At 35.7% G+C, this 14,430-nt stretch overlaps 2 protein-coding genes across 3 annotated transcripts; one reads left to right on the top strand and one right to left on the bottom strand.

Moving 5' to 3' along the window:
* Window positions 1–5,111: 5,111 nt before the first annotated feature.
* On the bottom strand, window positions 5,112–8,066 carry LOC120624612. The gene is made up of 4 exons (XM_039891257.1): window positions 7,995–8,066; window positions 7,452–7,607; window positions 6,470–6,616; window positions 5,112–5,298 (listed from the first exon to the last, which is right to left on the bottom strand). The coding sequence occupies exons 1-4, from the start codon at window positions 8,055–8,057 to the stop codon at window positions 5,137–5,139; spliced, it is 528 nt and encodes a 175-aa protein (XP_039747191.1). The 5' UTR covers window positions 8,058–8,066; the 3' UTR covers window positions 5,112–5,136.
* Window positions 8,067–8,587: 521 nt separating this feature from the next.
* On the top strand, window positions 8,588–14,427 carry LOC120624760 (SAC3 domain-containing protein 1). Of its 2 annotated transcripts, none has more exons than XM_039891473.1 (7): window positions 8,588–8,815; window positions 9,298–9,459; window positions 9,729–9,890; window positions 10,452–10,706; window positions 11,191–11,328; window positions 12,003–12,198; window positions 12,954–14,427. In XM_039891473.1, exons 1-7 carry the CDS (start codon window positions 8,700–8,702, stop codon window positions 13,026–13,028), a joined length of 1,104 nt encoding a protein of 367 aa, XP_039747407.1. In that variant the 5' UTR covers window positions 8,588–8,699; the 3' UTR covers window positions 13,029–14,427. The 2 variants fall into 2 exon arrangements, with proteins under 2 accessions (XP_039747407.1, XP_039747406.1); XM_039891472.1 differs by having other exon boundaries at window positions 10,452–10,736.
* The last annotated feature ends 3 nt before the right edge of the window (window positions 14,428–14,430 follow it).

The raw sequence follows: 14,430 nt of genomic DNA, 5'->3' as shown, positions 1-14,430 counted from the left end.
AATAAAAAATAGAAAAAACTATATCCATTATTATCCACCCTCCGAGCACACGGATGGAAATAATATTCAAATATTATACGGGCAATGCCAAACGGGGTTAAACTTCTCCTTTTTCTCTGTTGTTGTAGATGGATAAGTAGGTAAATCGTATCCCTCGGGGACACAATCGGGGGATAAATTTTATGTGCTAGTCGTGCTGCACGGCTCCCGCTTTTTGCAAGCATAGCAGACCAATTAAAATTAAGCCTAATTTTCATTGGTTTGCAAATTTGCTACGCGGAGCTTGGCGGAGTGGAGTGGAGAAGAGCAGTGATAATTTGCAATTTTTTCCAATGAAGCGGAGGGGAGTTGAGCTGAGCTAACCAGAGCTGCATTCTCGTGTTCCGATAAGTGAAATTCAATCTCTTGAAGAGGTCATTCTTCATGTCGTCGGTAAACAAAGAGCAGCGTTTTTACATCTTTCTGTGCTAGATGATGAAGATTCGGAAGCGGATGAAATAGAACTGATTGCATGTTGTTTGGATCTGGCACCGCACCGTCCCATTACCCTTCTTTCGTTCGGCACAGACCACAGACCAAAGACTACGACTCAGTTCTGACGCTCGGGCGGCGTGCTCATATAATTATGTCTGTTCCGTTCCACATACGTTCCACTGATGCGAAGTGGAGATTTCGAGCACTGTAATTAGACAATTCAGGGAACGCACATCTCCACTCCGAGCACTCCACTTGAGCATTCAAAGCTCTCGTTAAACGCCTTGGGATTGCTTTAACTTAACGCAACTTGTAAAATGTCATTTATGTTAGGCAAGAGGAGTGTTTTTACGTATGGTTATTTTCACGAAAGAAGAACCGTGGCAATTAATTAACGACTAGATAAGTGTCTTACAATCGTTGTCGGAGAGCTATGATATTTTATTTCTTTCTCGTTGACAATGCCTATTTGCTTTTACAATGACTAAATTGTAAATAGTTCTGCAACACAGCTCGGTGCCAGGTCTTCTGTCAAGAAAATAGCTAATGTTTAAGGTACTTCAAAGTTTGAAGAAAACTAAAAAAAAAAAGGTTACAATAACGTTATTTTAACAAATGTATGTATTGTAATTCACTATATAATATAAAAAATACAAACGGTCAGTTTTTAAATAACGTTTAGTGTGCATCAAACGTTCTATAATAAAGAGCAACGTATTCCTAGTCAAATATTTACCAAATGGATTATGTTTAAGGTTATCTATGTTTATTAGTAATTAAGTAGATAAATTTGTGATGTTGACATCAGTTCGAAAAGTAGCGGGCAAAAGTAACTACAGTAACTTAAATAGCTAGATTTATGTATAACAGCATTTTCACACTGGCTGCTTGACTTTGTGCTATTATGATGTTTTTGCAAAGTCAAACTTTCTCCATTCAATAAGGCCTTGTAATTATTTTGAGATGACCATCCTTGTCCTAAACGTGGCTATTTGGCATTTGTTTAATATGTTACTATGTGTTCGACATTTGTGCGACTATGACCAGTTTGCAATGTCAAACTTTCTTTATTCAAAAAGGTCTTATGATAGTTTTGAGCTGACCATCCATCTTACCTACGTATTTACAAATTTTTAGACAATTGGCAGCCGGTGCCAACGTGTACACAAAATATATGATGAAAAAAAACAAAACAATTCTCTCCAATTCAAACTTTATGACCTCTCGAACTGCATGCGAATCGATGCGCGGAATTGTATATTCGGTATGAGCGGGACAGTTCAGTTAACTACGTGCGCGAAGCTACACTCGCGGCTTACTTCCGCGAAGATTTAAAGTTTTTAATCGGACTGTACAGTACCTTATCTTGTTCTTCGTCTAGATAACAAATTTGCGATGGGTAGGTACGAGTACATCTAGTCTAGCTGTCTAAATAAAACCAAATTTTGAACCCACTATTAAGATATATAGATGAAAACGGGGATTGGTCTATGAAAAAGCCCACAAAAAACTCAGCCAAGTATCTATACTCTATCCATTTGTAACAATAAGTTGAAGATGTAACGTTGCGAGCTACCTAGATGACTCCCTGGATCATGTGTAACCAAATTGACGGATGGCAATAAAATGGGGGTAATGTTGCCAACTGAAGCGGTGATAGCGCATTGGGTAGGAGCTCGTCTACACTTTGGGGGAGCCGACTTCGAATCCCAGCACGAACCTCTAAATTTTTAAGTTATGTGCGTTTTAAGTGATTAAAATATCACTTGCTTCAACGGTGAAGGAAAACATCGTGAGGAAACCAACATGCCTGAGAGTTCCACATAATGTTCTCAAAGGTATTTGGAGTCCACCAATCCGCACTTGGCCAGGGTGGACTACGGCCTTAACCCCTTCTCATTGTGGGAGGAGACCCGTGCCCTGTAGTGGGCCGGTAATGGGTTGATGTGATGATATTGAATGGTGCCAAAGTTATTACAAGATCTTAAAAGCTTCTCATAACAAATGAAATTTCTTATTTATCTTTAAAAAGTGTACCGCTACTTTAGCAAGCTTACATTTTAATTGTTTATTCTCTTCCTATTAATTATTGTAAATATAAGTTTATTTTTAAATTCAAATGTGTAAATAATTTATAAATGTTGCCATATTTGTCTACTATTAAAAAAAGCATGCTTAATTTTTTGTTGTCAATAAATATAACTGATGTGATGTGTTTCAACGAAAATGTTGAATAATCTATGTTGAAAACACTATTTTGTTGTTGTTTGTCTTGGTGTTACTTGCTGGACTGTTGTTTATTATATTGAAATCATTGTTAGTGATAAATTATTACTGAGTACAGGACATCATACAAATTGGCTATTTTTTTTTGCCGCTCTTTTTTTTTTGTTAAAGCATTTTATTTTTATTATTTGATTGATGATTGAAAATATCTTGATAAAAACCCACCACACAACGTGTTGGGTCTATGGTCTTTGGCCTCCTCTCTCATATTAGAGAAGGGATAAGACCATCCATCCGTCTTTGTTGACCATTTTATAGGTTGACTGGCAGAAAAAAATTGCCATGCGAACTGTGAAAAGCTAGGTATGTCCTTTGAATTTTCTTTAAACTTTATACCCTGAACTTTATTTAATAAAAACTCTTAATAATATCTTCTATAGAATTTGTGTATTGCATTTTCAATTAAATGTTGGTTAAAAAGACAAACCTGTATCAAAATATTATGTAATGTTGGACAGTATATGAACCAAAATAAGTTATAAATGTGTTTCTAAAAGTGCTACCACATCTTCTCCGACCGAGATTTCAAAATATACTTTCAATTTATTATGTATTATCAACACTTACAAAAGAAAGAACATCGTGGCACCTGGGCATTTAACCTACAACATATCGAAATACAGAAACCGATAAGAGGAGTGGGTTTAATAAAAAGTGGTCTAACAGGTAAGCCCATTGCCATTTTACTCTGCATCATCACTTACCAATAGGTGAGATTGCCCTTTATAAGTTAGCGCTTGAATAGTGCTAACTTGTTAAGAAGAACAAATGGAAAAAGCAGTTTTACCTAATACTCATTTTGCTCAACGTAAGTAGGGTGTGCGAACTGCAAGTTGGAAAGGTGTGGTAGTGTTTTTTTAGTATGATTATTAAATTTAGTGGGTGTCTGTATATGGGTTGTTTAAAGAGCTTCGTCTATTTATATGATGAGGTAAATTGTTTGTACATTTATTTCTATTTTTAAGAGACAACTGTATCCAATTTCTCTAACTCTATTCCAGTATCAATTTGTACAATAAATTATTAAAATTTGTTCTTCGATGTTCTTGTTTTATTTCATGTTTTTTTTTTCTATCCAGAGTTTGTTTTTTCTATCTAGTAATACTTAACGGACCAAGCAGATGGCACACCTGATGGTGAGTGGAAAACCATCGCCTATAAACAGCAACACTTCATAAGGCATGCAAGGAGCACGTCCTGCAACATGCCGCCCCGTGTCCATCATATCATCAGGCGGGCAGGTAGGTAGCCAAGCGAGCAGGCATGCGGGTAGTCATGCGGGCAATCAGATGGTCAGGCAGGCGGCCGGGCGGGCAGGCAGGTGGGTTGCCAGACGGGCAGGCAGGTGGGTAGCCAGGCGTGTAGCCTGGAGGGCAGGCAGGTAGGTTGCCAGGCGGGCAATCAGGTGGCCAGGCAGGCGGGCTGGCGGACGGATAGCCAGGCAGGCGGGCTCGCAGACGGGTAGCCAGATGGGAAGGCAGGCAGGCAGGTGGGTAGCCCGGCGGGCAGGAAGGTGGGTAGCTAGGCGGGCAGGCAGGTAGGTAGCCAGGCGTTAGGGCAGGTGGGTAGCCAGGCGGGCCCGGCACTTAAGCACTAACACTGCTTAAGTGCCCAAAGAAGTTTATACTTCAAAAAGCGAAATTAACGCGGTCGAAACAGCGGGAAGTAGAGTGAAAAATAAAAATAAAACTATCGCAGCCAGAAAATAATTTAATTATTATTTTTTATACCACAATATTCTTGAATGAACAGAATAGGTAAACCTTCGACATGATTTCGCTAGTGTTAGTGGTGGCGTATACGACATCGATGCGGGCTCGTTCGTACGGAAACACGCTGGGGAATTCCTCCAACGATATCGACAGATTCATAAAACGATACGTGCCCTGAAAATACCAGAAAGAGTCGCTATCGATTTGAAATTAAAGGTTTAGCCTTAAGTTTGTCTATTTCAAATTTAGTAAGCATCTCATCATCATATGCACCCATTTCTGCTCCACTACAAGGCACGGGTCTCCTCCCACAATGAGAAAGGGTTAAGGCCGTAGTCCACCACGCTGGCCCAGTGCGGATTAGTGGACTTCACACGCCTTAGAGCACGTTATGGAGAACTTTCAGGCATTAATCTCACGATGTTTGCATTAACCGTTAAGGCAAGTGATTGCTGATGCTGCGATTCGAACTCGGCCCCACGAAAGTGAAGTTGAAGTCCTACCTATTGGGCTATCACAACTTCTCAGGTAAGGACTAAGCATCTATTAACAAAAAATATTTCAAAAATGCTTCGCATGTCTCTATTATGAAGTCCTTTGCCAATTTTCAGGGATTCTAATAAGTAATAAAAGAACTGCTACAATTAAACAATCATTTAATTAATTACACCTTGATATTCTTAAAGGAACAGTAAAGGTACACCTTCGACATACTTTCGCTTGTACTAGTTATTGTGGATTCTATATCTATGCGCGTTCGCTCGTATGGAAAAACGCTAGGGAATTCTTCCATCGGTATCGTTAAATTTGTGAAACGATATGTGCCCTGAAAAGACCAAACGGGCCAATTATGTGTTTTGCTTTTGAAGATAATTCACATCAAGGATACTTAGATAAACTTGTAGCATATTTTAATAGTAATAGAGACAGAATTGAAATTAGATCTCCAACGTAAACGTAACGTAACGTTCCGTAATAAACTAAGGACCTAAAATCAGTACTAGGCATGGACGTAATCGCGGGTAAATGCCTAGTGGTAGATACTTAATAAAAAAAAGGTGCTTCCGAACAGATTAAAGAGATATCATGTTTTTTTTAATGTAACTTAAATCCAATGTACATGCATCATGGAACTAAATGAAATTGACAGGTCAAAAGTAATGCTATAATAATATCTTTCACAAGAAGTATTTGGAACAAAATTCACTACTTTTTGTTCAAAATTATATTTAGTTTAATTAATATTAAGTTTAATTATGAGTTGTGTGGTACAAGTTTACCTACAATATGATACCAATGTTAGGTGAGCGGTATAATTGTTGGAATTTAAATAAAAATTAGATGTTTTTACTTCATGTTCATCCGATGATTATTTAATTTGAATGGGGCCAACTAGTTACCGAATTCACAGTTGACACAGTGAAATTGAACGTGAACGAAAATGATCTAAACTACAAAGACGTACTTTTGAGACATTAAGGTTCTGACAAATAAAAGTGTTTTGCAATAATTCAACGGCCAGAGCGTGTTAAAAAGTGTTCCGACGTTATGCCATCTTTATTTAAAGATATTTTTTTTTAATTTAAGCAACTAAATATCAGTGGCTTTAACGATGAAGCATCGTGAGGAATCTTGCAAGCCTGAGAGTTTCCCATGATGTTCTCAAGGGCGTGTGAAGTCTACCAATCCGCACTTAGCCAAAGTGGCGGACTACGGCCTTTAGCCGTCTGCAGAGGACCGGCGATAGGTTGCTGATGATGATCATTTGTAGTACCCTAAACGTCTCACTAAGGGTTAATATTTGACGGAGACACGAAAAAACCCGTCGCAAAACATTATTGTATTTTGGGAGCCATTTGACATAATATTACTCGGTTAAGTTTATTGTAAGCTATTCTTAGACCAGGGCGCATTTGGAACCTACTTCGTAGATTTACGTTTCAGTTGTAATACATAGTTATCAGTAAACATATATGTATATTTGTATGTATACTTACTATTGGCAAAGGGCATTTAATTCCATACTGTATTATTCTCGGTGCGAAAAATTTCTCGTCTTTCAATAGATCGCAAAACTTGTAGTGAAGCTCTATAAATGAACGCCTGTACTCGTTATGAAGATATTGGTTGAATATTAAGTGTAACTGAAATTAATTCATCGTTATTACTATCCTAAGTGCAGCAGAATTATTTCGCCTCGACTGCCAACCTTCGCTAGTCGGAGAGGCACCGCAAGAAGAAGAATTATCCTAAGCATATTAACTTTCTTATGTCTGAGTTGAGCCTTCGGCCAAGGCTAGTTACCACCCTACCGATAAAAGTACGAGGTCGCGTGAAAACCGATTAGGGATACGTATAACTGCCTAAAAGATTATTCCGATACCATCTTAGACTGCATAATGCCTAAAAACCAGGTGAGATTGCAGTCAAGGGCTAACTTGTAGTGTAATAAAAAAAAGTCCTCATGCAATGGCAGGTTCTCAAGATTTAGCCTCACGTCTTCCCTAAACTTAGGCATCGCCTAAACCAAGTGCCTAATAATTTAGGCGATGTCTTAAGAAAAAAAAGTTTCACCAACTCTTAGGTGATAACTATGGGAGTACGTTAGATGAATGCCTAGGAATCCCCTTAGATAAGGCGTAGCTTATTTAGGCATTGGCTTCTTCGTCGTTAGTGAAAACGGGCATTAGCATCCATGCATGACGGCCGACTGGCGCAGTGGGCAGCGACCATGCTTTCTCAGTCCTAGGCCGTGGGTTCGATTCCCACAACTGGAAAATTATTGTGTGATTTTGTGTTGATTGTTTTTCAGTGTCTCGGTGTTTGAATGTATATTATTAGTATTTATGTGTAATATATTCATAACAAAAATATTCACCAGCTATCTTAGTACCCATAACACAAGCTACGCTTACTTTGGGGTTAGATGGCGATGTGTGTATTGTCGTAGTATGTATATCTATGACGTGTAATACTAACCGTGACGTTGTTATTCCATTCCTGCTTTAATGTCGACTCGATATTGATGTAGTAACCACTCTTGCGTCCATATCTTTTAACGGAATACGTATAGTTGTGAAAATATTTGGGATTGGTATATACAACTTTAACTCTCTCGGGAATAAACTGCACTCCCTGTGTGATAAATAAATGTACCTACATATTCAACATTAAGCACCCAAGGATTTTATATATTAAAGGCAATAACGTAATTTAAAATTAACCCATTAACAGGTCTAAGAAAACTTTATACTATTTTAACTTTATACTTATTAACAGGTCCGCTAAAACTTAAGGCAGCAGCAACGCTTACCACCAGGTGAGATTGCAGTCAAGGGCTAACCTATCGTGGCATATAAAACAAAAAATCCAGCGGTGCATCTGGACAGACCACAGCAGTAAGGAATGCTTCTTCTCTATAAATATAACTCAATTGCATAAGTAGAATAAGGAAAAAGTGCACGCGAGTAATAAATAATAATTCATCAGAGTGAAGCGGAGTTTTAAAATATTAATACTTACGCAATATGTAACGTAAATTGATATTGCAGACAGTACAAAAAATATATAAATGGTATTGGACATATTCACAACTATTACCCACGTGAAAGGTAACTTTTTTTGCAATGCGTTTAGTCTCATTTGATTTTAATATCCTTTTAAAGGTATTTAGGAGATTGCATAAAATGATATGATATAGCTCTTTTAATCTTATTGTAATGTAGGTACAAACCTAATAATTCATTTTTAATGTATTTATTTGGAATGTAATGTGATTCAAATGAATTGTCGATTCTTATCTACCATTATATTTTAAGCATCGGAAGTCGACTTTAAATTGAAGTATTCACCTCAATGATATAATACTCGAATATTTTAATTGCAAGGCTGCCCTTACATAGCCAATATTATTGCCTGTTTGCAATCCTTATTATTAATTAAGCCTATCCATTAGAATTTAGTATGGATTCCAAACAGATAGTGAACATATTTAAAAAAACATTCCTGGCAAAAAGTTGGTATGCTTTCAGCTGTCTGTGAATAATGTAATATTATCTGTTAAGGTGTCAATGTCACTTGAAAATTACTTGTCATATTTCCAATCTCAATGGTGATTCGCAATCAAACATCTGTGAATCAAATGATCAAACAACCATTGCAAATTCAAAAGGAAAAATCTTTATTTTTATAGATTATGCACCTTTTGGGTTTTAGTACTTACTCAAGATGTCCAACACGCGTGATCTCAATGAAACTCCTTTGCATAAAAATAACAATATTGTAAACGAGATATGTACAAAAGGCATTTGTATGGAAATGTGTCCATCAGAGGAGGTTATTTTGTATGTAAACATTTTCTGTTTTTACTTTTTTACGGGCGAAACAGTTGTTTAACATCAAGTTAAACCTGGCATGCTCACCATAGAATAAAGCTCATCGTCATTAATTAAATAACTTCATGACTTCACGGAAGGGCATTTTAAATTCAAAGTTTTAAGAATAGCCGCAATCAGTTCAAATTTTGGTTCATATTCAAAACTATTTTACATTGGTCTGATCATAAATTTATATTTTAATGACATACCTACTTATTATATTCTAACTATACCTCTGCATTAGGCCATGAAAACACAGTCCGTCATTAAAAATGCAAAAATATGTATAGCTTGTTTTTTTTTGTTATCTTCTGATCGCTAAATCATAAAACCAATATAAATGAAATTTTCGTGTTGTATTCCAAATTTGTTTTGTCCTTGAGAAACACATGGATGAAACCTTCAGATACTGGTATCCAAAATAACACTGACTCTTATATATTTTCAAGGCGGGTAAAAGAAAAAATGGTACATGTCCTTGAACTAACCAGATCTGGTCACAAATTGGTGAAATGCTACTGCAGATCGGCTGCAAACTCCAACATGGCTGTGCCACAATTGCTGAGGCCTTTCAGAGTTCTCTCTGACACAGTTCACTATTTGTTATTGGAGTAAGTAATAGACAAGTCAGTAAAATCTGTTCTGAAGGGTGTACTTGTGTAGAATATAATATATTTATTGGTGAATGTGGTACTTTAACTCTTAAATAATAAAATAATCAAGATAGTAAATTTAAAAGTAAGGACAGCTTGCATCCTAGAGAAGGATTTTGAATACTTCATTGCCTACGAAGTCTAGACTGTTCCTGCAAGATTTAATAAAAACTGTAGAACTGTTAGTTCTTTTTGAATAGCAGTAATGACCTCCCCATTACTTTCAGAATATCAAACAGAAGCAATATAAAGATGTCAGTAATGTATGACTTTTTGGATGACCGATTGCGAGCAGTAAGACAAGATATGACAATACAGAGGCTGCCTCCTGAAGAGTGTGTGGTTTTACTGGAACCCATGATTAGATTCTATATTTATTATGGTTATAGGTATGTAACAAGGCCCTCATCAAAAACTATCAATCATTCTATGTTAACTTACTAAGCATACCATAATCTTAGATGGCTCAGAAATAACTTGATAACTTGGCTAGGTATATTTTTAGTATACATCATATTAAGTACAGGCACCTTTAAGATAGACATTAGGATCATTATAAGAAAGTCTAAAATAGGCAGCTAACCTACATTTTATATCATGGTAAAATAGAATGTAAGCACAACTTTATAAACATCATCGTCTGCCAAATTAATGCAGTGCTGAAAAACACAAGTCTACACAGAAGGATTAAAATAATTACGATTGTTATAATTTACTTTGTGGGGAATGCTAGGAACATGTAATCCTAAGTGCCACCCTGTGTTAGTCCACCTGAGGCGTAGGTGCCTGTACTTAATGTGCAGAAATAAGCATGGCTATACATAGCACTTCCTCGGACAAGCTCAGTCTCAAAAAGCTGTACTACCCAATCCAACCATGTTTTTACAATCCAAAATGACGTACTAACCAATGTTAAACAAATAAAATATAAGCATCAAAATTTTTTTCAGGTTATGTGATCATCCTATAAGCGAATTTGATCCAGTACTTAACAAAAAATATTTGCTAGAGTGTATGAAATGGTTTCTTAACTGCTGTGATGTCTTACAAAACACTGACAAAGTAGAAGATGATGTGGACACAATCCTCACACATTTTAACTCATTAGACATAAGCAAAACTAGACCAGAGCTATCCTGTGATAGGATTCTGGTGGAGAGCCTCTACATACTGTGTAATTTAGACAGTATACATCCTTTGTATAGGTATTTGTGTTTACCTAATTATTTAAAAAGGTAAAGATTTTATGGGATTTTAGAAAAAAAAAATGTTTTTACTCTAACCAAATTGTTTGTTTGGATGCTTGAACATTCCAATAAAAGTAGCTACCAGTCTTATATGAAAAATAATTATTTTGCCTGTTTATGCGTAAATACTAATTACTAAATCCTGAAATTGTGTATTTGTGATAATTATAAGGGTCAAACTGTTTCTTATTGCTAAGTCTCGACCTTGATGAGGGCCTCATGACTATGTAGAGGCATGGATTCAAGTAAATAAATAAATGCTTTATTATTATTGTAGCAATAAAACATTAAGTATTGACCATTATTAACCAAATACCCAACATTCTAAATTCTAGTACATGGCATTACAAAATTTCATGATTAAAGGGGATTTTAGCTTGTAATATTAATCTAATTAAATAAATAATAAAGTAATGTTAAAATAATTTGGTATCAATTTCAGGGTATCTGCATTAAAACTAGCATATAATATAGCGATTGCAAATATGAAATGCAATTTTATAAAAATATTTAAACTGTCAAGGAAGTTGTGCCCTCTAACCTTCTCTGCTCTATGTTTACATCACCCAATGATACAGAGGTAAGTGATTTTAATTAAAAAAAAAAAAGTCTGATTTGCTGCTGTAATTGTTATGATCAAAATGTTGTTGTTGTTTTGTTATGTAAAATGCGTTGAAACGTTAGTTTTGAGTTTACGAAAGTATTTATCGCCATCATCTCACTACTATGTACATATTTTGTATGTAGTGAACACATCAAAATTGCTATCTATGTGCCTATTTGAAAGAAGTATTTGACTTTGACTTTGAATGTGTTGGTACCACATTTAAGCCACAGAATTAAGAACATACAGAAACCGTGTAAACGTCTATTATTTGAGGTTTGACGGCCGATTGGCGCAGTTTGCAGCGACCCTGCTTTCCGAGTCCAAATCTGTGGGTTCGATTCCCACTACTGGAAAATGTTTGTGTGTTGGGGCTAGATGGCGATGTGTGTATTGTCGTAGTATATTTATTTATTTATCAAAAATATCCGCAGTTGTGAAGAGAAACGTTTTCACTGATTTTGGACACAGTGCACTGCATCCAATAACAGCTGAATGAGGGTTCTGTAAATTCGTAATTCTGTGATTTAAGATCCCTCCAACTAGCTCAATAATTTTTTGCACATACAACCAAAATAATTGAATAGCATATTTATAAGATATTAATTAACAATTTATTTGTATGTATTTAATTATCAAACTTGGCTTAGGAGAGCTTTACAAGCAATGAGTTTCGCATACAACAGCCAGCACTTGACTGTTCCTGTGGAAGTGCTCAAACAGTGGTTAGCTTTCAACAGCTACGAGGAAGCCAGATCCACCTGCATGCACTATGGGCTGAAGGTGGTCAAGGAAAAGCATGGGGTTTGCTTCAATAAGCATACATTCAAGGTTGACGTTGAACAGGTAAAATAATATATGGTTATTTATAAAAAAAATCTTATGAAGTTATTTTTTTAGTGTTAAAAAAAAATTATACATTCAAACATAGTTACATTATATATCAAAAGCTATGTAATAAACTAAACTGTTGGTTCAATATGTTCGATTAAAGGTTAAAGTTTTTTTTTTTTACTTTAGGTATTGAATATCACTTGCTTTAACGGTGAAGCTAAACGTCGTGATTTACTAAACAGGCGAAACTTGAACGCCTGAGATTTTATCAATAACGTTCTTAAAGGCCTTTAAAGTCACCAATCCACATATGGCCAGCGTGGTGGACTGCGGTCTAAACCCTACTCATTCAGAGACCCGTGCCAAAAAAAAATTGACAAAACAAATTCGGTTTTAAGTTTAATTCGGTTGAACAAATTATCTGGCCTGCATGTGCTCCGCTATGGGTCTTTCTGAATATGTTTATATCTTGTTTATTTCAGGCAGTAGCCATCTCAATAAACAATAAATATACGAATTAATTTATGTAACAAAATAGTTAATTATCGTAAAATTTTTACAATAACAATATAAGGAGATCGTACACCAAAATCCTATTTCCAGTTTTTGTCTCTGGATTATCCGGACACTCGGAGCATACCCTGAGTAGTGAGAGTTTCGTTCCCAGAATTGCAAATACGAAACCAAAAAGCTGCAATCCGCGATCTTTGTGATCTGTATTTGAACATCCTAACCAATATCTAAAATTGCCTTTTTTCTTATTTCAGCATCAGCTGACGAAGTACTATCAAGCCAAAATACTACAGCTAAAACTGGAAGATGTACTTTCCTACACAGTTTAATGCAACACAAAGATAAACTTTAAATATATATTTTTTTCTATCACGTTAATTATCTATTTTAAGTAACTTTTGATCTCATTTTTTTTGTTAATATTCATTGTTAAGTTTATTCTCTGTGGCGACAGTGGCTTTATAATACGGAACATGTAAGTTTTAATAAGGCTTAACATTGAAGGCCTTACAAAGCAACGTGGAATAGTAATGTAGTGTTTTGTCACACTTTAACTAGGAGCAACTTTCATATCAGACTGAATTTAAAGTTAACTCGCTGCGCCTGTTGGTGCACGTTACTTATATAAATTACTAGCAAACAATACGGATACAGTATGGATACTGACAAACTTTCTTTTGTAGCTTGTGTTATGGAACTAAAATGAGTGATGAATATTTATATGAATAATACATAAATATTTATAATATACAGATAAACACCAAGGCCTAGTTAGTACAATTACAATGGACTCTGCTGGTTATGCAGTCCTGTCTGGAAATGCAGTGCCACATTGTATCAATATATTTTAATCAAATCAGTGTCATATCGACGGCAACTCCTCCTACCAGCTCCAATATGGTTAAAGGTAGGTATATATATATTTTTTTAACTACACATAAAATGACCTAATTTTTATTATAAAAGGAGTGTGACCATAACATTTTGAAATGAGTTCTTTAATATATCTAAGGTAAGATATATCTAGTTCAGTGGCGTTCGTATGGTCTTGAATTTGAGCAAGACCAGTTACCTGAAAGACTAAGATATATTTATTGTAACGCAAGCCCGGCTTTTCGGCTTCTATGGTACTGCCACTGATCTAGCTATATGATAATGTACGTAGTATATAGTTAGTTCTATGCGTATTATTTTTATGAGCAAATAAAACAACAAGATATGTAAAGGAATCCTTTATTTATTTACATAAGAAAATTCACCTAATTACGCAATACTAATTACATTTGACAACAAAATCTATCTAAACGGTTGTATAGCCTCACAGCTCAATAAATTCAATATAATAACGGGGCCTCGAACAAACATCTTAGATTATATAAGTAGGGCGACCATATTAGTGAATCAGCGGAACAGTATCGGAAAAAGGTGTCACTATTTTTGATCTATTCGGACGAACTGCATTTGAACTGCAAAATTGCTGTTTGGATATACATATATTGCAGATCACAAGGACAGACCGACGCCGCGGCCTGCGAGTATTCGATTGACGTAAAGGCTTGTTGTGCCGTTAAGTCAAAATGATTTCTGCAGTTTGCTTGAAGTCCGTTTGTATAGAATCTTAAAATGTTTTATGCCTACAAAATATAACAACAAAATGTCAATTGTTCGTGGTACTTGGTACCTTATTTTATTACATTATACTTCGCGCTTCGATATTTAACTTGACAATAT

Source organism: Pararge aegeria, chromosome 6, assembly GCF_905163445.1.
Source record: "Pararge aegeria chromosome 6, ilParAegt1.1, whole genome shotgun sequence".
NCBI classification, from domain to species: domain Eukaryota; kingdom Metazoa; phylum Arthropoda; class Insecta; order Lepidoptera; family Nymphalidae; genus Pararge; species Pararge aegeria.
This window is presented reverse-complemented; position numbering and strand designations above follow the sequence as displayed.

Excerpts from the sequence above, each read along its gene's own strand:
- LOC120624612 (XM_039891257.1), bottom strand. The coding sequence starts at position 8,057 with ATGTCCAATACCATTTATATATTTTTTGTACTGTCTGCAATATCAATT. Across the intron at positions 7,608-7,994 it reads CAATTTACGTTACATATTGC|GGAGTGCAGTTTATTCCCGA; the intron begins GTAAGTATTAAT and ends TTTATCACACAG. Across the intron at positions 6,617-7,451 it reads AATGGAATAACAACGTCACG|TTACACTTAATATTCAACCA; the intron begins GTTAGTATTACA and ends AATTAATTTCAG.
- LOC120624760 (XM_039891472.1), top strand. The coding sequence starts at position 8,700 with ATGTCCAACACGCGTGATCTCAATGAAACTCCTTTGCATAAAAATAAC. Across the intron at positions 9,460-9,728 it reads GTTCACTATTTGTTATTGGA|AATATCAAACAGAAGCAATA; the intron begins GTAAGTAATAGA and ends CATTACTTTCAG. Across the intron at positions 10,737-11,190 it reads TTACCTAATTATTTAAAAAG|GGTATCTGCATTAAAACTAG; the intron begins GTAAAGATTTTA and ends TATCAATTTCAG.